General features: G+C 44.2%; 1 protein-coding gene across 2 annotated transcripts; it reads right to left on the bottom strand.

Moving 5' to 3' along the window:
• Window positions 1-1242: 1242 nt before the first annotated feature.
• On the bottom strand, window positions 1243-25183 carry SARS1 (seryl-tRNA synthetase 1). 2 transcript variants are annotated; one of them, XM_032249880.1, is made up of 12 exons: window positions 24938-25183; window positions 15234-15304; window positions 11498-11578; window positions 10363-10521; window positions 8813-8956; window positions 8090-8245; window positions 3955-4176; window positions 3282-3411; window positions 2842-2999; window positions 2523-2588; window positions 2021-2150; window positions 1243-1669 (listed from the first exon to the last, which is right to left on the bottom strand). In XM_032249880.1, exons 1-12 carry the CDS (start codon window positions 25071-25073, stop codon window positions 1518-1520), a joined length of 1605 nt encoding a protein of 534 aa, XP_032105771.1. In that variant the 5' UTR covers window positions 25074-25183; the 3' UTR covers window positions 1243-1517. The 2 variants fall into 2 exon arrangements, with proteins under 2 accessions (XP_032105771.1, XP_032105772.1); XM_032249881.1 differs by lacking the exon at window positions 2523-2588 and having other exon boundaries at window positions 24938-25182.
• Between the last annotated feature and the right edge of the window lie 188 nt (window positions 25184-25371).

The raw sequence follows: 25371 nt of genomic DNA on the forward strand, positions 1-25371 counted from the left end.
CAAACAGTTGGGGCCACAGTAATGTGAGTTTCTGGTCCTTCTGAATTACAAATAGGAGCAGCTTGCCGTTTATCCCCTTGCCCCAGCTTTGTTATCCCAGAGTTGGGGGCAGTGGGCTACAGTCCAGGCAGGCTGCTTCGGCCTGCCTGTGGGCCCCCAGCTGGCATGGCCAGGCAAGGCAAGAAAGCCACTGTGTCACCCTTTCACACACCCAGCCCAGTTTTGACAGGGTTTCCAGTAGCAAGATTAATAGGATCAATCCAAAGCCCCCAGTGGAAAATAGAGCACATGACCCCTTTCCTTGGTACTGTGCTCCAGCAGGCCCAGGGAAGTTGCTGCTCAGGGACTAAGGAAGCTGAGGTGAGATAAAGGCTCCTAAGTGACAGTCCAGTTCACATTCCAGCTCTCAACCTCCCAAAAAACATGAAGCACTGCCAAGGAGTTGGGACTTCCAACCTCCACGAGGCCATGTTGCCTCATCTCCCTTACCGTCCTAGTATTTCTGTCTTCGAAAGGATGGAACAGGCATAATCATATAATCATGTCCCCACCCTACCTTCTGGGACCATCACAAAGATAAAAGAGATCATCTATAGGGAGTATTTTAACCTCCCAAGAGAGAGGCACTAAACTAACAGAAGCTGTTATTAAAGTAAAGGGTTTGTAGATTGCAGATGAAAGGCAGCAGGTAAATAAAGAGCCTAAGTATCACCTTCCCCTGAGAAAGGAACTGGCTATTAGGGCAACAGTGGGAGCTCCAGGGAAGGGACTGCAGCATTTTTCTCCTCCCTTCTGCTCTGCTGGCTATCTCAGTCCTTTGGAGTCGCAGCAGCAAGATGCTATGCAGTTAGTTGGTCTCCCCATGTGGGGATGCTGTAAAGAGAGAAACTGCCGTGCTCGGGATAGAAGCTAGGGGCTCTTCTGGATTAAATACAGCCTCCTCCTTTCCATGGAGCCCTTGATAGGGAACAGAAGTGCTAAGAGGCTTTTACATCAGTTCTTGTCTAAACTAGTCCTACCTCAATGATTTCAAGCAGGAACATATTCGTAAAGGAGGATCCTGGCCCTTGCCCTGCAAGCTTGTGTGTTTCAGACTCCATTTTCCACCTTCCCCTTGAGCCTCTTCTAAGTATACCCGTCCCTTCACCTACTTATTTAAAGGCTCTGTGAGTTGCTAACTAGAGGGAGCAGCCAAATTTGGAAGGAAAAGCAGAAATGAGTATCAGGGAGAACCATCAGAGGCAGGGTTCAAGTCCCAGGAAGAAGACTGAGGAAAAGTCCTAAGCCCTCCCCAGAGATGCTTTATTACACGGTTTCATCAGTCATCGGTGATGGGTTCCTATGTCCATGCGAGGAGACAGGAACATCTGTGCGGTACGTGGCACTGTTCCCCTCTTAGCTACATAATCAGATGGGGGCAGGGCGATGAATGGGTGCGTGGCTTCCCTGCTCTTGGGCAGGCTCTGAGATCTCGGCAGACAGAAATGAAAGCCTGGCAAACAGGGAGGCAGGAATGTTCAGGCGTCGGTGACCTCCATGTTCTGAAGCCGGTTTTCCAGGGTGACGTCTCTTGCTTTCTTTTTGCTGCCCTCATGTTGCTTCTTCTGTTTCTTTGATGGCTCCTGGTCAATGGGCGCAGGCTTCACAAAGGGGATCAGTTCTTGCAGTCCTGGGAGGGAAGAGCCAACCAGATGACCTATTGTTTCTCAGGGAGTTAAAGCCCTAAGACCTCTGGGGAGAATTCAACAAGATGATGATCCCTTTGAACAGAGGGGTCCCTTTGATAGGCACCGGTTTCCTTTATTCTTTTCTTCCCTAGTCTGAATTTTAGTAGCATTTCAGTATCATAACTGCACGGGTTATTTTCTCAACCAGGCCCCCTGCCCTTCCCAGCCCTAGAGGGCAGTTTCAGGGGCTGTGTCTGAACAAAAAAACCTGGTACCTCCTGAAAGTGGCCTGCTATTTAGAGGAGTGTGAAGACAGAAAAGAGGATGATGATGAGCTAAGCTGGGAGTTTTACCTGGTGGCATGAACTCCTTCAATTTCTCAGGCACAGTGATGCCCTTCTCTGTCTGGTAGTTCTCCAGGATGGCGCAGATGGTACGGGTAGTGGCGCACATGGTAGCATTGAGCATATGGACAAACTCCACCTGGGAAGACAGGGTCCCAGAGGGAACGTTGGGCTCAACTCTCAGCTGGTCTTACTGATGGCCAGGAACCATCCATTCAACGAGACTTCCCCAACCGTAACTGTCAGATCAAAGTGATGGGTTCTACCCCTTAGCAACTTTTTTCCAAACCTGAATTATTTGGTGTTTACTGCCTATTAGGTAACTGCAGAAAGATCCCTCATGTCTCCATGAGTGACACACGGTAGGTTCTGGTATTTTGAGGAGTTGGGCCCTTTGAGGGAAGGAAGAAACTACTACTGTGGCCTCTCCTTTTCACCCCTTTCAAGCCCCTGACTTGGAAAAGAGTAGGGCCTGAAAATTGGGTTTAAAGAGAGAGCTTACAACCCAGACCTTCTTGGGTGAGAAGTGGGAAGCCTCCAACTTGTTCTGTGTAGATAAATGGAGATTATCCTTTCTCTGGAGTTAAGAAAAACAAAGCCAGAAAGAGAAAAGCTAGAATTACCTTATAGAAGAGAGCTAGATTCAGGTTTCTAGCTAAAAGAACTCAGTCCTGACTCAGAAGGCATTTTCAGATTCCCTTTTTGGTCTAGATTGAGAAGCTCAGATTTTCCCATGATGCTGGGGACCAATGCACCCCAAAGGCTGAGAAATAAGACAGACAGGCTGTGTACTGAAGGCTCTGCTTCCCACCTCCCTGGGGGCCATCTACCTTGTCCATCATCTTCTTGGTTTGCCCATATCGGATTCGAAGCCGGCGAGCCTGGTAATCCGTGCAATTAGAACACGAGACCAACTCACGGAAGGCTCCTGAGCCCGGAAACCAGGCCTCCAGGTCAAGCTTCTTACTGGCAGCGTGATTCAAAGAACCTGTAAGGAAAAACCCCTCCAACTCATGAAGGAGGGATGGTATTTCAGAAGCCTAACCTTTAGCAAGCCTGAAGAATTCTTTAATTCATGTCCTGTCTCCAGAAGTGAAATCACATCCAGATATTCTTATCACCAAATACTCCCAAGTGAGAAGCGTGTAATATTTTAATTAATGTGAGCCATGACTTGAATTGTGAGCTGTTTCTCTGTGTGGGGGCTCAGGGGAGGGTGGCGTCTGCAGGATGCAGGAAAGGGAGGGTGAGAAGAGGCTGGGTCCCATACCTGAGACAATATTCACAATGTGGTAAGGAATCCCCAGGGACTGGTAGAACTCCTCTGCGGTGGTAATCATCTCTTCAAACATCTCCCAGGACTTGTTGTCATGGGGTGATGAGTATACAAACTGTTCAATCTGCAGAGAGGGACCCAAGGAGAGGGTGATAGCAGTATAGGGTGAATAAAGGACTGAAGCAGGAGATATCCTTACAGTGAAGGCCCATTTCCATACCACTGCGAGGCAGGCAAAGCTGGGACCCCAGCAACTGGGACTGGACCACAACAAGAGCAAATACTTATGGCACGAGCTTCCCATGTGCACGTCAGCCACTACTCTGTGTGCTTTACGTCTACTGACTGGGATAATCCTCACAATAGGCCACAACAGGCCTGGTGAGCAGGCACTGTTACAGTTTTCCTCCTCGCACAAAGGCAGAAACGGAGCACTGGGGGCCTATGCATTTTGCCCAACGTTACACAGCTGGTAAGTGGTAGAGCCGCAGTCTGGTTTCAGAGTCCATATTCCAAGCCACTCCACCATGCGTTTCCCCAGATCCACAGATGGAAGCGATGAGAGGAAAAGCTGGAGCCAGGCTGGGCCTCAGCAGCACAGATCCTGTCTCTCGTCTAACCATCCTAGAGAGAAAGTTCCACTCCTTACCCTGACCCATCTACTCACCTTCTCAAACTGATGGACTCGGAAGATGCCACGGGTGTCACGGCCATGGGAGCCCACCTCCTGGCGGAAGCAGGTGGACAGACCAGCGTACTTGATGGGCAGGTCCTCCGGCCGGAGCCACTCATCCCGGTGCAGAGCCGCAATGGGCTGCTCTGAGGTGGCAATCAGGTACTTCTCATCATAGGAGTTGTCATCAGACTTTTCACTGCCTTTGCCAATCACCTATGGAAGGAAGGACCTATACCAGTTAAGAGGAAGAGTGGAGGACCTTGGCTAGAATAAGAAACCACAAGAAAGATAGCAATGATAATACAGGAAAAATTTCCTTTAATCCCTGCCTGGGAGTGGGGAGAGAATACCAAAAAGATGAGGGAATGGGTCAGTCCAAAATGGGGTTCCTGACAGAGACAAAAAAAATGTAAATTAAGAGGAGAGAATATTTTCCACTCCTCTTTTTTTTTTTTTTGGGAGATGGACTCTCACTCTGTTGCCCAGGCTGGAAGTGCAATGGCGGGATCTTGGCTCACTGCAACCTCTGCCTCCTGGGTTCAAGGGATTCTCCTGCCTCAGCCTTCTGAATAGCTGGGACTACAGGCACGTGCCATCATGCCTGGCTAATTTTTCTATTGTTAGTAGAGATGGGGTTTCACCATGTTGGTCAGGCTGGTTTCGAACTTCTGACCTTGTGATCCACCCGCCTTGGCCTCCCAAAGTGCTGGGATTATAGGTGTGAGCCACCGTGCCCGGCCGGTAGCTACATAAATTAGTATTTGTGAGGCATTTACTAAACACCAACATGGAGCAAAAAGGGACACCAGCCTCTGCTTTCTTGGTGCTTAAGGGTTAGTCTAGTGGTTATAATCCTTAAAGAATATACTTTGCTGTTCAGCCGAAGAAAATAATGCAAAAAAAAAAAACACCAAAAAACAAAAAAAGTTCGGACAGGACAAAGTTCACTGAAACATTATTTATGGAATATTATACAACCATAACAATGACGACCATGCAGTAACACAGAAGAACACTTTTGATATGCTATGTAAAAAGGCAGATGAGCACGGTGGCTCATGCCTGTAATCCCAGCACTTTGGGAGGCCGAGGCGGGCAGATCATGTGAGGTCAGGAGTTCAAGATCAGCCTGGCCAATACGGTGAAATACCTTCCCTACTAAAAATACAAAAATTAGCCAGGTGTGGTAGCATACATCTGTAATCCCAGCTACTCGGGAGGCTGAGGCACGAAAATCACTTGAACCTGGGAGGTGGAGGTTACAGTGAGCCAAGATCGTGCCACTGCACTCCAGCATGGGCAATAGAGTTAGACTCTGTCTCCAAAAATAAATACATAAACAAAAATAAAAATAAAAAATAATGCCAAGTAAAAAGGCAATTTATGTACATGGCAATTATAAGTATGTGAAAACAACATATGTATGGAAAAAAATCACAAAATGAATATTTTAAGATGACAGTTGTTATATTAGGTCATCTAATGCTTCCCAGTAGGTCATGGAAAAGCAGAAAATTCCCCCTGCCATTTCTAAATTTTCTGTCATGTAGCAGTATTTTAATAAAAAAAAAAAAAAAAAAGTAAGGAAGAAAGGTTCCCCTGGGTCAGTGTTTAGAGGTTTGGAAAACTACCTTGCTACCTGGCAGAAGAAATTTAGCCACTTGTGGGGTCATTCACATACAACACAGGAAAGCTCTAGGGCTGTGTGGCCTAATACGGTATAGCTGGCCACATACGACTATTTAAATTAAATTAAATTGGGCTGGGCGCAGTGGCTCACATCTGTAATTCCATAATTCCAACATTTTGGAAGGCTGAGACAGGTGGATTGCTTGAGCCCAGGAGTTTGAGATCAGTCTGGGCAATATAGTGAGACCCTGTCTCTATATAAGAAATTAATTTTTAAAAATAATAAAAACAAATTAAATTAAAATTAAAATTTAGTTCCTCAGTTGCATCAGCCACATTTTCAGTGCTCAAGTCACATGTGGCTGATGGCTGCCACGCTGGATCATGCAGACTTAGAGAACATTTCCAACAGTGCAGAAAGTTCTATTTGGTAGCGCTATATTCATTCTTACAGAACCAAGGATTGTTTTTATGATACGGAGTCTTGCTTTGCTTCCCAGGCTGGAGCACAGTGATGTGATCTCGGCTCACTGCAACCTCCACTTCCTGGGTTCAAGCAATTCTCTGCTTCAGTCTCCCGAGTGGCTGAGATTACAGGTGCCTGCCACCACACCGGGCTAATTTTTCTATTTTTAGTACAGACAGGGTTTCACTATCTTGGCCAGGCTGGTCTTGAACTCCTGACCTCATGATCCACCTGCCTCAACCTTCCGAAGTGTTAGGATTACAGGTGTGAGCCACCATGCCCAGCCACAACTGAGGTAGTGCCAGCCAAATTCTTCACTATTGAAACCTGTGATTCTTCCTGCCTGTGGGTACAAGAAGCATCTGGAGATAAGAGATGGAGAATGCAGGACTCAGGGAACACCAGCTACCTAATAGTTTCCATAATACTCCATATAGGTTTCTCCCTCAGGTTGGTTACCTGCAGTGGACATTTCTTTCTTTCTTTTTTTTTTTAACTTAATTTTTTTTAATTTTTAATTTTTTTTTTTTTTTGTATTCTTGTGCAGTGGACATTTCCAATGTTCTGTTAGTGATTATCTAATCTTAGGAGTTGAAATTAGAAAAAGAAAGAAAAGGCAAAACAGGTTTTAGTCGATAAAGAAACACATTCCTTCGTTCATTAAAAGAAAGAAGAGAGGGAGGAAGTCAAGGTTATACTAATGCTCAGGGTTTAGAGACAGCATTGTTTCCCAGTGCGTCTTGAATGAAAACTTAACTTTGACCTCATCAACAGAACCAATGGAAAGATTGTTCTAATTATTGAACTATCTCCCTATATAAATTAGATGAGCCCAACAGCAGTTGTCTAACTCTTCCTCCACTGTCTGGAGAGGAAATAAGCCAGTAAGAACTAAGTCCCGCCGGGCGCAGTGGCTCATGCCTGTAATCCTAGCACTCTGGGAGGCCAAGGCGGGTGGATCACCTGAGGTCGGGAGTTCAAGACCAGCCTGACCAACATGGTGAAACCCCGTCTTTAAAAAAAAATGTAAAAAGAAGAACTAAGTTCCTATTTCTGACAGAAGAGTTGAAAGGGAGGGACAGATAAATAGTAGACACTGCTGATAGACAGCTGTTAGCAGAAACGCGCTAGAAATCTTGGTGCTCAACACAGAGTAGGATGTTGTTATTGGTGTTAGAGCCAGTTGATCACAATGACCTTTTGAACCTTGACTTGAATTGTCTGTCTCTCCCTGACATGGTCCATGGTTGAGAAGGGGCCACAGACTGGAAGCCACCTCCATCCCAAGGCAAGTTATGTCTCACCCTGTGGAAGCTTCCAGTCTGGGGTTTGGAATGGGAGGACATGAGAAGTGGACTAGGAGATCAGTGCCACCACTGTAATTTCCTTTTGTCCAAGCCCCCAGTAATGGGCTTCTTTTCTTTTTTTTTTGAGACAGAGTCTCCCTCTGTTGCCAGGCTGGAGTGTAGTGGCATGATCTCAGCTCACTGCAATCTTTGCCTCCTGGGTTCAAGTGATTCCCCTGCCTCAGCCTCCCAAGTAGCTGGGACTACAGGTGTGCACCTCTATGCCTGGCTAATTTTTTGTATTTTAGTAGAGATGGGGTTTCACCATGTTGACCAGGATGGTCTCCATCTCCTGACCTTGTGACCTGCCTGCCTTGGCCTCCCAAAGTGCTGGGATTACAGGTGTGAGCCACTGTGCCCGGCCTGAATGGGCTTCTTTTCTAAGCTCATGGTGTTCAAGTATGCTGAATTTATAGACATCATACAGATTACCCAGGAAAAGGTAAAAGAGGCTCTGCAGCTGCACTGTCTAATATGGTAGTCATTAGCTACATGTTTAAGTTAAAATTAATTAAAATTAAAAATGTGCTTCCTCAGTTGCACCACCCACATTTTAAATGCTCAAGAGTCACAGACAATGTTTCCATCATCACAGAAAGTTCTTTTGGACAGCGCCACTCTGTATCAATGAAGTTAAGCTACATAACTAAAGAAGTCATTCTGCCACATGCCCCGGGCTACTCACCTTATAAAGTTCTTCATCAAACTGGCTGAGCTGTGCCACCTCCTGCATGACCTCTTTCCTCATGAAAAAGGGGGTATAAATGGGAGTGTAGCCCCGACTTCCCAAGGTGCGAAGAGCATACTGAATGAGCGCCTGTTCCAGGAACACCAGGACCCCCTAGAGGAGCAGAGACACAGTACCGTGTGATTGGGTCCTGTTACCACCATGTTCAGCTACAGCTGACACCCTGGGGCAAGAGAACAGGACTACCTAGGGTCACACAGGAGGCCAAAAAAGGCCACGGATTACAACAACTGACATTCTGAACCTTGAGATTCATTCCAAACACCGAAGCAAGTAACAGCGTATCATCCAGGCATGCCGTTGAGAGAATTCTCTTTATGCTCTCAAAGCACTTTGGGCCTACACAAACCACAGCGCTTATGACAGTAGATTTTGATTCTTTGTTACTTGTCTGACTGTCCAATTATACTGAGCTACTTAAAGGCAGAGACTGTTCTGATTCAGTCAGCAAAACATACATTCATTATGGAGGACCACTTAGTGGCTTTTGTTCTATGGAATCCTGATAAGCCCTCTCTTGCTTTAGAAAGAGAATTGCATCTAATTGCCAATACATTTGCAGAAAGGCGAGTACAACTGGTAGATCTGTGGGCCTCTTTAAGTAGGAAGTAGGTTATGTTTCTCCACCTAATTCTATCCCCACTGGTTCCCAGCTCTTACCTTCAAGAAGTACCCTCGACTCCCAGCCACCACGGCCCCCTTTTCGCCTTCAAAGCCATCTACCATCACCACCAGGTCCACATGAGAGTACTTCTTCCTGACGGAACAATCACCCCAAATCCTCTCTACTTTGTTGTCTGCATCCTAAGGAAACAGACCAAGAAAGAAAGATACATGACATATGGTTTTATTATATTTTAAATTAATAGAGTGTGTGTGTGTGTGTGTGTGTGTGTGTGTGTGTGTGTGTGTGTGTGTAGACAAGGTCTTACTCTGTCATCCAGGCTGATGTATAGTGGCATAATCTTGGCTCACTGCAGCCTCAACCTTCCAGGCTCCAGTGATCCTCCCACTTCAGCCTCACTGGGACTACAGCCGTGCGACAATACGCTTGGCTCATTTTTGTATTTTTTGTAGAGACAGGGTTTTGCCATGTTGCCCAGGCTGGTCTCTAACTCCTGGGCTCAAGCGATCTGTGTGCCTAGGCGTCTCAAAGTGCTGGGATTACAGGGGTGAGCCACGGTGCCAAGCCTGATACATGATTTCTTAATTTTACAACCCCCATCTTTCCAACTTTATTCCAAGAACAACTTAGCTTTGTGAAGCCATTGCTTAACTCAAACACTACTGTGTATCATAACTAGAGAAGGCAACTTGCTACTCAATGGACAAGTAATAACTTACAAAGTTTGAGAAGTAATTCTAGCCATGATAAACTTAGATCTCACTGCTTAAAAAAAGAAAAAGAAAAAAAAAAAAGAGAAGTAATTCTAGCCATAAAACTGGGAATGATAATTTTCCAAGAGTTCTATAGTATTCTGTTTGTTTTGTTTTTTTTTTACCCTTTTAAATTACCCCTCAAATCCTGCACAAGGACAACCCTTCCCAGACAATTGACATTGCCTGGGGTGCAGAGGAGAATGTAGATTTTTTTTTTTTTTTCCATGCTCTCATTGGTCCCAGGGCCACAGGAGGGCGGACTCACGGCCCTGACCTCCGGAGTCTGCTCAAGGTCTGTGCTCTGCAGCCTCCGGCATACCCCAGCCTGCAGTGAGTTTAATGTTCACCAGGGAATGAATGAAAGAGGCACAGATGGGCCCTGCTTCGGCTGGGGTGTCAGGGAACAAAGGCTGGGCTCAGAGCAGCTTTGTGCAGGGGAAGCTCCCGCTCAGCAGGAAACTTTTATCATGCAGATTTCCCTTCAACCTGCAGCTTCTCAGCAGGGTGTGGGTGAGGGGGTTAGGTTGATTTAGCAGATCCCTCCCACGAGACGCCTGCTACCACAGGCAACACACAGTGGAGGACAGCAGCCCTATTTAGAAGAGATTTCTGTGCCAGGAGTCTCCTCCTACCTGCTGTCTCTGCTACTTCCCAATCAGACAAGGATCTGACTCCTGCAATTCTCAATTGGTGGACAGAGAGCATATACAAAGAACCTGCTTCTGACAGGGAGTGCCAGCGTTCCACATTCCACATGTCTCCTCCCGTCCCCGCCTCAGCAGAGACAGCAGCGATGTGAGGCAGACTCCTGCTGCGGCACAGCCTCCTACCTCATCGTTACTGATGGGCACAGAAGGGTGCAGAAGGTTCCCGATCTCTCGAAGGTTCTCAAACCGCTCTGCTTCCAGCTTTATCCGCTCAGCGTCACACTTCAGGATGGCTTCATCAATGAGGAGTCGGACTTTTTTGATTTGTGAGACTTTCAGGTTCTGTAGATGAACAGGCCAGGCCCGTAAGCAGGGCAGTGAGGCAAGGACAGCACAGGAATAAGATTGTGTTGCCCTAACCCTATTGTGCTCTAAGGATAGCCCTTGTGGTAGCATTTTAAAAACTGGAAATGAAGACTTTTGAAGAACTGAGATTTATTTCACACACGGATATATAGTCTTGCCCTACCAATCCATTGGCATTTTTCTTTGGGGGTGCTTAGGGCAGAGATGGACAGTTCTGGCCACTCCTATTGTTCCCTTACATCTCAGGAATTTTAGTACTGTCACTCTCTCAAGAGGACTTTTCCTTAATTTCCACTTTCTGATTTTGTTGACTGAGCCAATTTAGCACTCTATTGATGTGCTGCATTTAACTGTTCCCTAGGAAGATTATAAATGCATTAGGAGTAAGAGATTTGTCTGAAGCATATTTTATATTTTGTATTGCAAGTGTTCCAAAGTGTGCTCTTATTTCTTTGAGGTGAGCCCTTAGCAGTGGACGAGGCAGGCTTAGGCCCCCAACCCCAGCCCTTCAAGCACAGCAACTTTGCTTTTTTGGTTTATGTTCTTCTATATGTTAAGGGTTTCAAAAAAGGGTTCATTGACTAAAAAACTCAAAAATTACTGTTCTTGCCCAGCGTACTGAATATTTACTGTATTATAGTCAACTGAGGTTTCTTGCCTTTGTGAAACAAAGGGTAGAAAATGGAGTTATATAACCAAACACAGTCCCTTTCCTTTTTCTATTCTTCCTACCCTTGACTCTCCCACTCCATCTGTCTCCATCTCTGCTGTCTAATACTCAAGTTTAGAATATAACAAGAATGGGTGGGGACATTTCCCAGCAGCAGAAATTAGCAGCAGAAATTAAAGGATGCCACAATGCTGTGTAGAGCAGAGTGTGAGCACTTGCTGTCTAGGAATAAATTAAGACAAAATAGCAGAGATTCTAACTTAAAAAAGGACTGTAACTTACAGCTAAAGTGTCTGCAGTAAGGTCATCGAAATTCAGTACATTCTCCGGGATGGAGTCATCATCTCCCACTGGCTCTTTTTTCTGCAGGAAGGAAAAAAACCCAACACAACTAAATAAAAGAAAATCTCTAGCGTTTTATAAAGTGTAGACCAAATTAACATATTGTATAAAGGAATCACAGACTTCTTACATAAATTTTTCTAAAAGATTCAACATGTAGGAGAAAAATTAGTACACTGGAGGCCAGAAGTCAAAGTTTCAAGTCCCTGTGCTGCCACTGAATAGCTTTTTGATCCTAAAATCAATTAATCTGTCTGGGTCAGAGAATTAACATCCTGAAGAACATGAGAAGAATGTCATTCCCTGTACATAGATCATCACAGGAATCAGAAGAGAATTTATTTGAAATGCTCATGAGCTATAAGCATTGGAGAGACAGTGCAGTGCTCAGGAGCAGGCCCTGGAGCAGACACACCCGCGTATGGATTCTTTTTTTGTTTTATGGAGTCTCACTCTGTCACCCATACTGGAGTGCAGTGGCATGCTCTCAGCTCACTGCAATCTCCGCCTCCTGGGTTCAAGCGATTCTCCTGCCTCAGCCACCCGAGTAGCTGAGACTACAGGCGCACGCCACCACACCCAGCTAATTTTTGCATTTTTTTTCAGCAGAGACGAGGTTTCACCATGTTAGCCAGGATGGTCTCGATCTCTTGACCTCATGATCTGTCCTCCTCAGCCTCCCAAAGTGCTGGGATTACAGGTGTGAGCCACCATGCAGGCATAGTGGAGTGCACCTGTAGTTTCAGCTACTTGGGAGGCTGAGATGGGAGGCTGCTTAAGCCCAAGAATTAGTGGCTGTGGTGAGCTATGATTATGCCAATGCACTCTAGCATTGGCTTTTTAAAAAATTAGCCAGGCACAGTGGCATGTGCCTACAGTCCTAGTTACTTGAGAGGCTGAGGTGGGAGGACTGCTTGAGCCAAGGAGTTGGAGGCTCCAGTGAGCTATGATCATGCCACTGCACTCCAGCCTGGGCAATAAAGCAAGACATTGTCTCAAAAAAAAGAAAAGAAAAGAAAGACCGAAAGCACTAAATCTTCTAAATGTAAAGCATGGAAATCCTTTAGGTTCATTATACATTCTCATACAGTCAAAATTCTAACCATAACTCCACTCACACCCTTCAGTGACTCAGAGCAAAATCATCTTAAAAAGTTGGAAAAATCTGGCCAGGTCCAGTGGCAACATTGGGAAACTCTGTCTTTACAAAAAAAAAATTAGCCGAGTGTGGTGGCACGCTACTAGGGAGGCTGAGGCAGGAGGGCTACTTAAGCTCAGGAGGTTGAGAAAGCAGTAAGCCATGACTGTCTCACTGCACTCCAGCCTGGGCAGCAAAATGGGACTTTGTCTTAAAAAAAGAAAAAAACTTGGAAAAATCTGAAGCTATCATAATGAGTCTAGATAAGAACAAACACAGACTACAGAAGTAGGAAAAAAATTGACTAATATCTCAAGATTTTTACAATGGCATCATAGGCAGAGTGAGCATATGTTACCAGCCTCCCTTGCTGTTTGACAGTCCCCCAGAGCGGCAAATTCAAGTTCTGAGCTCAAGGTTTGACTCTGCAACTACATTACGGTATGATTTTAAATCAGCTCTTTATAATTTCCTAAGACTATTCCCTTACCCTTTAAATAGGGCTGATAAATGTACTATCTGCACTCCATGTTCTATTTGCAGTAAGGATCAAAACCAAAATGAGATGTCTGTGAAAGTATCTGAATGTTTTCGAGCTCTACAAATTAAAGCACTATTATTACCATTTCAATGGCAGCGGGAGTGAACACTCCCTGCATGGCTAGCAACAAAATCAGATCTAAGAATGTTATTGTAAATGACAACACTCACAATCCCATCTTCTTGCTACAAAAAATACCCAGCTGGCACTAACTGTACATAGATCCCAAAGAACACCCAAGGAGGAGTATACATGGGAATTAACATAATTATGGGGCCTCTCTCATGAGAATGATTAAGTCCCACAGAAAGCAACTGCATGATTATCAATATCACTTTTCACAGCTAAAAGTGTTACATGCTGAAAGTGTAACAAAATGTTGTCAGAGAAAGATGCAGACTAAAGCCGGGCGCGGTGGCTCAAGCCTGTAATCCCAGCACTTTGGGAGGCCGAGGCGGGTGGATCACGAGGTCAAGAGATCGAGACCATCCTGGTCAACATGGTGAAACCCCGTCTCTACTAAAAATGCAAAAAATTAGCTGGGCATGGTGGCACGTGCCTGTAATCCCAGCTACTCAGGAGGCTGAGGCAGGAGAATTGCCTGAACCCAGGAGGCGGAGGTTGCAGTGAGCCGAGATTGCGCCATTGCACTCCAGCCTGGGTAACAAGAGCAAAAACTGTGTCTCAAAAAAAAAAAAAAGAAAGAAAGATGCAGACTATCATGAAGTCAAGTGGAAGGTGCCAGAATCCCAAGGCAATCTTTTTGTGCTCTTTACTGGTGTAGGTTCCAAAGTTTTATAATTTTTGTTGTTGTTGTTTAGTTTTGAGGTTTACAACTTAAAAGTAATCTAGATTGTAAAGTTCACTTAATTTATTTTTTGTTTTTTGTTTGGCGGAGGGGAGACAGGGTTTCGCTGGAAACCCAGGCTGGAGTTCAGTAGCACAATCCTGGCTCACTGCAACTTTTACCACCTGGGCTCAAGTGATCCTCCCACCTCAGCCTCCTGAACCACAGGCATGGGCCACCATGCCTGGCTAATTATTTTATTTTATTTTTGTAGAGACAGGGTTTCACCATGTTGCCCAGGCTGGTGTTGAATTCCTGAGCTCAAGCAATTTGCCCACCTTGGCCTCCCAAAGTGCTGGGACTACAGGCGTGAGCTACCACACCCAGCTATCATATGTAATGTAGTATGATTGAGAGGCTAAACAGGTTATTTTTGAAGAAATGTTAAAAAACATGAACTATTCTGGATACCAAAGCAAGAGCTGAGCTGAAACTTAGTATTTTTCAAGCATAGGAAGGATTTTTTTTGGACGAAGTCCAGTAACATTACTTGGCATTCCTTTTAACTCACAATTACTGACCAACTACATGTTCTAGACATCGTGCCCAGTTTTCTACATTTAAAAGAAATTTAATTCTATCCATAACCATTGCTTGGCATTTAAATTTAAGAAAAGGTTCTAACAATTCCATTCTATAGGTGTGTTAGTATCGTCATTTTACAGATGAGAAAACTGAGGCTTAGACATAAACTTGCCTGAAAGTCATGTAACTTAGCAAGATTTGAACTCTGAATCTGTACTATTTTCTTTTTTTTTGGGGGGGGGGAGGCTGTACCATTTTCATCATGGAGCATGACTGTACTGAGATGAAAAATCTGAAATGTGCCATAAGAAATCCTTTCTGGCACCACAGGTTGAGCCTGGAAAAGATGACTGGTGGAATTTATATTCCTAACGTAAGAACAGAATAGACAACAAATGGTTAGTGAGATAAGAATCTTACCTGAACACAGAAGACAGACTTGGGGTAAAGTATTTGAAAGCCCCTCTAAGTTCCCTGCCTCTCTTTCTTTTTAAAACATTTCCCCCTACAGAAATTAAGCATCTTGTAGACTTAAACACTGAGTTAGAACTTCAGTGAACACTAGCTAAGAGCAAGATCAAATATCTCCGTTCAAGCTCTCATGGCTGTTTCTCAGTTCTCTTACCTTCATTTTCTCTCCAATTGTCTTGCTGCATAGGTTCTTCAGTTTGTTCAAGTTGTCTGCCCGAAATCTACCTAGGAATAAAGAACCCAAGAATATACCAAAGAAATGCCGATAATTAAGATACTCCCTTCTCCTGATCATGACTTCTTAATACTGATCTCAGGTTAAGGCCTAAATATGCCCTAAATGCCGGCAGAGTTGACATCTGCCTCATGATGTCATAAAATCTTAGAGCTTTTTTTTTTTTTTTTTGAGACAGAGTCTTGCTCATGTTGCCCAGGCTGGAATGCAGTTGTGCGATCTGGGCTCACTGCACCCTCCGCCTCCCAGGTTCAAGCGATTCTCCTGCCTCAGCCTCCCGAGGAGCTAGGAGTACAGGTGTCTGCTACCACACCGATTAACTTTTGTGTTTTTCATAGAGACAGGATTTCGCCATGTTGGCCAGGCTAGTCTCGAACTCCTGACCTCATGTGATCCACCCACCTTGGCCTCCCAAAGTGCTGAGATTACAGGTATGAGCCCCCACACTGGGCCTAATCTTAGAGCTTTAGAGCCCCAAATTTAGTTGGCATACATAGGTGACTATAATAGAGTGTCCCAGCATTTGGTGACAAGAAAAAGACCATTCTGAGGTTAAAATTAAAAAGTATCATAACCTGTATGACACCACTATAGAGTTAACACATCTGAAAAACTTGGAAGATATTCAAGTAACTAACCTGCCCAATTATCTTAAAACTCATTTAAGGATACTAAGTGCTATGAACAGGAATCTATAAAGAGTACAGTCGCGGCCGGGCGCGGTGGCTCAAGCCTGTAATCCCAGCACTTTGGGAGGCTGAGGCGGGTGGATCACGAGGTCAAGAGATCGAGACCATCCTGGTCAACATGGTGAAACCCCGTCTCTACTAAAAATACAAAAAATTAGCTGGGCATGGTGGTGCGTGCCTGTAATCCCAGCTACTCAGGAGGCTGAGGCAGGAGAATTGCCTGAACCCAGGAAGCGGAGGTTGCGGTGAGCCGAGATCGCGCCATTGCACTCCAGCCTGGGTAACATGAGTGAAACTCCGTCTCAAAAAAAAAAAAAAAAAAAAGAGTACAGTCATGATTGCTATCTCTCCATACTAGAAATGGCTAACGTTATCCTTTTGCTTTGATATAATGCTAATCTGGCAGCCTTGAGAATAATTTAGTCTCTTATAATTTGGTTTCTTTTGGGGGAAGACAGTGCACTAACTAGTCAACATATTGGCCCAAATGAATACATTGGTGTCATGGATCATCAGTCTAACTCTGATTACTAAAAGTGGGACCTCTTGAATCTAAACGTGAGGGGCAATATGGTAAAACTCAGGCACTTAAGCTTTTGTTTTTTTGAGACAGGGTCTCACTCTGTCACCTAGGCTGGAGTGCAGTCGCACAACCTCAGCTTACTGCAACCTCTGTCTCCTCCCACCTCAGCTTCCCAGACAGCTGGGACTATCAGTCTGTACCACCACACCCAGCTATTTTTTTATTTTTATTTTCGTACAGATGGGATTTTGCTGTGTTGCCCAAGTTGGTGTCAAACTCTTGGGCTCAAGCGATCTACCCAGGATGTGCTAGGATTACAGGTATGAGCCACCGAATCCAGCCAAACTCAAGCTTTTAAGAGGCAAAATGGATGACGAGAAATGAGATAGCACCTACAGAGCTATTCTTTAAGGGTTTACCAATAAGTTTTTCTCTTTGATATCTCTTTAACGAAACTTCAATGCAAAACGATATCACTATTTTCTCACTTATTAACATTGATAAAATTATAGAGATAGATAATAGATTAGTTGTTGCTGCGGTAAGATGGAGGCCAAATGGAATGGACTACAAGAAGATAGCAAGAAGGATCTTTGTGGTGACAAAATAGTTCTGTAACTTGAGCGTGGCAGTGTTTACACAAATTTACACATGATAAGATCCACACAGAACTACACACACGTGTAAAACTGGCAAAATCTGAATAAGATTTGTGGATTGTAGCAATGTCAATTTCTTGGTTTTAATATTGTACTAGTTATGTAAGATGTTATCAATGGGGAAAACAAGACCTCACTATTATTTTTGCAACTTCCTGTAAATTTATAATGATTTTGAGATTCCTTCCTATTGGCAAGGCACCACAGTAGGTACTGGGAGCATAAAAAAAAAAAAAAAAAGAAAGAAGGCAAAGCACGGTGGCTCATGCCTGTAATTCCAGCACTTTGGAAGGCTGAGGTGGGTGGATCGCTTGAGCCCCGGAATTTGACACCAGCCTGGGCAATGTGGCAGTCTCTACAAAACCCTGTCTCTACAAAAATATAAATAAATAAATAAATAAATAAATAAAAATTAGCTGGGCATGGTGGCATGTGCCTGTAGTCCCAGCTACTTGGGAGGCTAGGGTGGGACGATCACTTGATACCAGGAGGCGGAGGCTGCAGTGAGCCGAGATCACTCCACTGTACTCCAGCCTGGGTGACGGAGCAAGACTATATCAGAAAAGAAAAAGAAAAGAAAACTGAATATTGTAACAATGCTGAATGTTTCAATCAAGGAATATAATATATCCCTTCATTATTTTTAATTTCTCTCAGCAATGTTTTATAGTTTTCAGTGTATGAGTCTTAAATGTTATTTATTAGGTGTATCTCTATGTACCTGATGCTTCTAAACTGTTACTTGTATATAGAAGTACCTTTGATTCTGTGTATTGTATCCAGTGATTTTGTTAAAGTTATTTAATTTTAATAGTTCAGATTCTGCATACACAAGTGATCTGCAAATAATGACAGTTTCTTCCATTTCAAGCTTTTATTTCCGTTTCTTGCCTCATTCATACTGCCTGGAACCTCTGGCATAATGTTGATTAGAAGAGGTGATAACAGACATGCTTATCTTGTTCCTAACCTCAAGAGGAACGCATTCAATATTTCATCAAGAAAAATGTTAGCTATGGGTTTTACTATAAGTACCTACTATCAGATTAAGAAGCTCCCTTCTATTTTTAGTTTGTTGCATTTTTATCATGAGCAATTGACCCTCCACATTAAAAAAAAAATTGATCTATCTCACATAATACACCACAATTAGTATTAAATAAATCTTATACCTAAATGTGAAAGGTAAAGAAATAAAACTTCCGCCGGGCGCGGTGGCTCAAGCCTGTAATCCCAGCACTTTGGGAGGCCGAGGCGGGTGGATCACGAGGTCAAGAGATCAAGACCATCCTAGTCAACACGGTGAAACCCCGTCTCTACTAAAAATACAAAAAATTAGCTGGGCATGGTGGCGTGTGCCTGTAATCCCAGCTACTCAGGAGGCTGAGGCAGGAGAATTGCCTGAACCCAGGAGGCGGAGGTTGCGGTGAGCCGAGATCGCGCCATTGCACTCCAGCCTGGGTAACAAGAGCGAAACTCCGTCTCAAAAAAAAAAAAAAAAAAAAAAAAAAGAAATAAAACTTCCACAAAAAAAACCCAAAAAACTGGAGAATCTCTTCTGGTGGTTAACACATAACATGATTTCCAAAACACAATAGATAAATCACAGAAGAAAAGTTAATAAATTAGACTTCATTAAAATTAGGAACTTCTATTCATCACAAGACTGAAAGAATGAAAAGGCAAGCCACAAAATGGGAGAGCAGATGTCAGGTATCTGTATCTCACAGGTATTCTTCTATACAGACTATATAAATAATTCCTACAAAACCACTAAGAAGAAGACAAATAAAAATTGGTCAAAAGGCTTGAACGGGTGCTTCTCAAGATAGGCTATCCAAATGCCATCAACTTAGGAAAAAGCGCTCAATATCTTTAGTCATCAGGAAAATGCAAATTAAAATAACAATGAGACACCACTATATATCTACCAGAAAGGCTAAATTAAAAGGACTGCCAATGTCAAGTACTGGCAAGAATGTGGAGAAACTAGAACTCTTAGATATTGCTGATGGGAATATCGGTCATTATAACCACTTTGGAAAACTACTTGGTATTATCTACTAAATCTAAACATGTGCCCACCCTATGATCCAGCAGTTCTCTTTGGTACATACCCAGCAGAAATGAGTGTTTATGCCTACCAAAAGACACATATAAGAATACACATATGGGCCGGGTGTAGTGGCTCACGCCTGTAATCCAAGCACTTTGGAGGCCAAGGTGGGCGGATCACCTGAGGTTGGAAGTTCAAGACCAGCCTGACCAACATGGTGAAACCCCGTCTTAAAAAAAATAAAAATAAAAAAAAGAATACACATATGTTCTTATCACAAAATATAAGTATTAGAGGTGATATATATGTTAATTAGCTTGCTTTTTTATTCCACATGGTATTCGTAACTCATAACATTACATTGTACCCTATATATATGTATACAAGTATAATTTGTTAATTTACAATCAGAATTTTTTTTGAGACGAAGTCTCACTCTGTTGCCCAGACGGGAGTGCAGTGGCTTGATCTTGGCTCCCTGCAACCTCCACCTCCTGGGTTCATGCAATTCTCCTGCCTCAACATCCTGAGTAGCTTGGACTACAGGCATGTGCCACCATGCCTGGCTAATTTTTTGTGTTTTTAGTAGAGACGGGGTTTCACTATGTTAGCCGGGATGGTCTTGATCTCCTGACCTCGTGATCCACCCGCCTTGGCCTCCCAAAGTGCTGGGATTACAGGCTTGAGCCACCACATCTGGCCAAAAATTTTTTAAAAAAGAATCTCATAGAAGCTAGTTCATAATGCCCTCAACTGCTAACAGCCCAGTTTATCCAAATGTCATGAAGTAAATATGCCAGTGGAATTGACTGGCATAATACACCAGTAGAATTGATTGGCATATTTACATAGTGGACTATTATATAGCAATGAAGAGAACCAACTACTGCTACATGTTAGCAACGTGGATGCATCTTACAGACATACTCTTGAAAGAAGCCATATACAAAAGTATGTACTACATAAGTCCATTTATATGAAGTTCAAAATCAGGCAAAGGAATTTATGGTGACAGAGGTAAGAGTACTATTATTTTTGGAGGAGGGGCTGACTGGGAGGCAGCATACGGCAATCTGTTGGTGTGCTGAAAATGTCTTATATTTTGATCTGAATGTCACATGTATGTACAGATTTATAAACCTATCAAGCTGTATACTAAGATTTGTGTACTTTACTGTATATATGTCAATAAAAATAGGTTTTTGAAGGGTATATGCAGGAATAGTATAAATGCTGTAAGAGATTTGTAAGATAATATAAGGAGAGCACTCAACAAGTGAGGTAGCACTACAGCAGCAGCTGAGTGGCCAAGAGGGCTGATGGAAGGGGGAACAGCACACCCTGAAAAGGAACATGCCAGGAAGAGGCAACAGTCACAGAAGTGTGAAAGAGTCTAGGAGTAGCATCACAAGCTAGAGCAAAGGGCGGAGGCCCTATTTGGGGAGTGGTAGAAGGCGAGGCTAGGAAGTCATGGGGGACTTTGTAAATTGTGTTCAGAAATTTAGATTTTTATGCTTTAAGGCTGTACTGTCCAATACAGTAGCTTTTAATATCATGCGACTAGGAGCATTTGAAATTTGAAATGAGCACCTGAACTGAGATGTGCTTTAAATCTAAAACATACTTTTTGGAGTTTGAGGACTTGTACCCCTGCCCCCTCACAAAAAATAAAGTATCTCAGTAGCTTTAGTAATTTTAAAATTCTGATTATATATTGAAAATATAATTTGGGAGCTGGGTGTGGTGGTTCGCACCTGTAATCCTAGCAGTGTGGGAGGTTGAAACGGGTCACTTGAGTCCAGGAGTTCAAGACCAGCCTGGGCAACAAAGGGAGACGCTGCCTCTACAAAAAATTAAAAATTTAGTCGGGTGTGGTGGTGCACACCTGTGGCCTCAGCTACTCAGGAGGTTGAGGTGGGAGGACCACTTGAACCCAGGAGGTCCAGGCTGCAATGAACTGTGATCATGCCACTGCATTCCAGCCTGGGCAACAGAACGAGACACTGTCTAAAAAACATACACACACACACACACACACACACACACACACACACACACACACACCTTTTTAAAAATATATATGTATTTTATATATTTTTAAGTTTCATCTGTTGCTCTTTGTATTTTTTAGATTGGATACAAACAAATTAACAATGACACTTTCGCCAACTTATGATGGTTCAACTTTATGAAATAGTAATAAATTACCTAAGATATTCAACACTTTATTATAAAATAGGGTTTGTGTAAGATGATCTTGCTCAACTGTAGGTTAATGTCAGTGTTCTGAGCACGTATAAGGTAGGCTTGGCTAAGCTATGATATTCAGAAGGCTAGGTGTTAATACATGCATTTCTTACTTACAATATTTTCAACTTCTGATGGATTTATTGGGACATAAAACCATCCTGAGTCAAGGAGCATCTGTACACATGTAGCTAATATTCTATTCCTATCAGACAGTGCTGCTCTAAAGTATGAGTGTCACTGCAAAACTTAAGCCTGCAAGTAAAATGATCAGATTTACATTCTAGAAAATTATATGCCCTGGTGAGATGGGAGTAAAATTGAAGGCAGATAGAAGGCTATTCCTTTTTTTTTTTTTTTTTTTAGACGGAGTTTCACTCTTGTTACCCAGGCTGGAGTGCAATGGCGTGATCTCGGCTCACCACAACCTCCGCCTCCTGGGTTCAGGCAATTCTCCTGCCTCAGCCTCCTGAGTAGCTGGGATTACAGGCACGTGCCACCATGCCCAGCTGATTTTTTGTACTTTTTTAGTAGAGACGGGGTTTCACCATGTTGACCAGGATGGTCTCGATCTCTTGACCTCGTGATCCACCCGCCTCGGCCCCCCAAAGTGCTGGGATTACAGGCGTGAGCCACCGCGCCCGGCTAGAAGGCTATTCCTATTCCAGTTGCTGGGGAAAACAATGATAACGACCTGTTTTACATGCCTGTAATCCCAACATTTTGGGAGACAGAGGTGGGAGGATTGCTTGAGGCCAGGAATTTGAGGCCAGCCTAGGCAACATGGCAAAACTCCATCTCTACAAAAAAACACAAAAATTAGCCAGGAACGGTGGCATTGCACCTGTAGTCTCAGCTACTCGGAAGTCAAGGCAGGAGGATCATCTGAACCTGGGGAGATCGAGGCTGCAGCAAGCCGTGATTGTGTCTGAGTGACACGGTGAGACCTTGTCTCAAAAAAAAAAAGAGGAAACAACAACTTCAATTTTCAATTGATAGCAAAAAGAAAAAAAACACTCTGGATAGCACTTTTTGAGGGAGGATAGAATTCTTGTGGTTTGCAGCAGATTTCCAGATACGTGGAAATCTATTTGCTTTGGGAGTGGGCCAAGACAATTATGCCCCAGTGTAGAGTCATTACACTACTCTGAATTAAAAAGAAGAAACCACAGTTGAAATCTCTGGAGTTAGAAGAGTTATAAGTTTCAATGTGGTATTATGACTCCAAGTTATATTGGACTCCTGTGTTCTCCAAGGAACTCTAATGGCACCTTGGAAGTCTACAGAAAGACAAATTGGTATTGATGTAGTGGAGGACTTGAAGCTTGCTGTGTGTCTTCAATTAGGGAGCATGGTCTGAGTTCTTAATGTGGCTTTGTTATTATAAGCCCTTGTTCAAGCCAATGAGAGAAGAACTCTATCCTCTGATCTGAAGTTAAAGACACAAAGAACCTTGATACAAATCTGTCAATGTCCACCTTGGGCAGTTGGGAACTTGGGAAAAAACATAAACTCCATTTGGATGCAAACAGAATATTGGAAAGGGTTGTCAAATAGAAAAGAATCCAATTAATAGATTCACTGGAAATAAACCACTGGCCAGGCACAGTGGCTCACACCTGTAATCTCGGCACTTTGGGAGGCTGATGTGGGTGGATCACTTGAGGTCAGGAGTTGGAGACCAGCCTAGCCAACATGGTGAAACCCCCATCTCTACTAAAAAACAAAAAACAAAAATTAGCTTGGTGTGGTGGTGTGCACCTGCAGTCCCAGCTACTTGGAGACTGAGGCACAAAAATCTCTTGAAACCAGGAAATAGAGGTTGCAGTGAGCTGAGATGGTGCCACTGCACTCCAACCTGAGTAACAGAGATTCTGTCTCAAAAAAGAAAAGAAAAGAAACAACTTCACATTTGGGATTAAGTTTTTTAAAAAAGAAAATAAACTACATAAACTACTTTTCATAGAGAATGTAAAGTGCCCTGAACTCCTCCAAACAAATCTTTATCAAGGCTTTACCAAGGATCAGGTGCAGTGGGAGTTACTGGGATTTTATGTATAAATGTGTATATGTATATCCTAAAAACTGGGATATACAGATGAATAAAACTCAATCCTTGTCCCTGAAGAACTCACTACCTATCTACTTGTCAGATAAGGGACAAATTCCTCAGATATGGACATTGTACCCAAAAGAGTAGCTAACACATTCAAAGTCATTTGGCACTGGCTCAGGGCTGGACTGACACAAAAATATGATACTCTTGACTTCAGATTCAGTAGAACAGTGCTCAGGCTAGTTTTATCCTAAACAAAGAATGTGGCAACATTAAATTTCATTTCAACTCAAAACTTCGGGTCAAGTGTAGCATCTCACAATCAAACAAACTACTACAATAGTGGGCCTAAGACATACAGAATCAGCACACAACTCAAGTTTAGCAAATACTCTTTTGACACCCAAGATCCTTACAAACAGGAGAAAATCAATTTCCTAGTAGAAATCTACCACACTCTTGGAAAGCGGCTGCCTCTGTAGTATTCTGTCATCAACCTGGCTCCCAGACGGTTGCAGACCTATTGCATCAGACAAATCGAATCACATGTACTCGACAGCATCTGCCCAAACAGTGACCACTCCAGTTAATACAGGCAGAGATTGAAGGGCAGAGGGTTCTATGATTTTATTCAGCTTCATAAAGATGCCCGAAATGACTCCAAGATCCGGCAGTTCTAGGTTCTAACCCAACTCTGCCATGTCTTTAAAGGAAAACTTCCACAAATCACAATTAAACAACCTCAGTCACTACAATCTTTTTCTTTCCTCCCCACTCCTCTCACCTCTGATCTACCACGGAAAAGACTTTTCCGATTCTTAAAGGTATGCCCACAGGTCAGGGAGATGGCCTTCCCAAAAGCTTCAGGATCATTTAATTTGGCCAAGAGCGGCCTCCAACGCCCCTAAATGCTTCCGTTTACGGAAGGAATCAATCTACTGTGCTGCAGAAGTGACAGCCTCAGGAAGGAGCCTTTGATCCTATCTAATCAAAGGAAGACCACTCTGGCCTTGCTGAAGATAAGAAAAAGACTGGGAGCGACCAAAGATTCGTGTTAGGAAAGCGGCCCCGACCCCACAACCTCCCGCCCCGGCAAGCTCTGGCTACCCGTGGGGCAGGAAGACTTGACAGCATCCGATGCGCGTGCGCACACAGGCAGCGAGCCGCACTGAGCACGCGTGTAAGGGACCTCGCACCGCCCGGGTGGAGGAGAAAGTGGGGACAACCTCGGATCCCCGGCTGTTTTCGGGGATGGGGAGAACCTCAGAGCCACCGCAGCCTGGGAGGGGATCTGACGAAGGGTGGAAGCTGTGGCCTCAGGAGCGGTGGCTGGAGCTGAGAGATAAAATTGGGTTTAGGACCAAGGGAGTAACCCGCCCGTCCCGGTACTTACATCGTCGCCACTCGCTGTCTGCCTTCACCAGCTGGTCCACTAGTCCCGGGTCCTTGAAGCGTTTCTCTTGTGTCTCTCGGATGAGGGCTGGGTCCCCTCCTTTATCCACCCGAAACAAATCCAGATCCAGCACCATCTTCTTTCCTCCCGGGCCAACACTCTGGGAAGCGAGGATCGCGCCGCAGCACTCAGCCTGTGACGGCGGCACTGCGCCGGCGCGCCGACCCGCTCTCCCTGCGCAGGCGCGGCTGGAGCCCACAGGCGTCGCCTCCCGGCCAGAAGCAACGCGCTGACCCACCCTCCCTGCGCAGGCGCGCCTGGAGCCCGCAGGCGCCCCCTCTCGGCCGGAAGCGGCTTGTGGGAGGCGGGGCCGCGGAGGGAGGGGAGGGGAGGGGAGGGGAGGGGAGAGTGGGTGGGCGTGGGACTCTACCTCC

The sequence above is a fragment of the Sapajus apella genome, unplaced genomic scaffold (assembly GCF_009761245.1).
Source record: "Sapajus apella isolate SASKATOON/1434 unplaced genomic scaffold, GSC_monkey_1.0 scaffold69, whole genome shotgun sequence".
Classification (NCBI taxonomy): domain Eukaryota; kingdom Metazoa; phylum Chordata; class Mammalia; order Primates; family Cebidae; genus Sapajus; species Sapajus apella.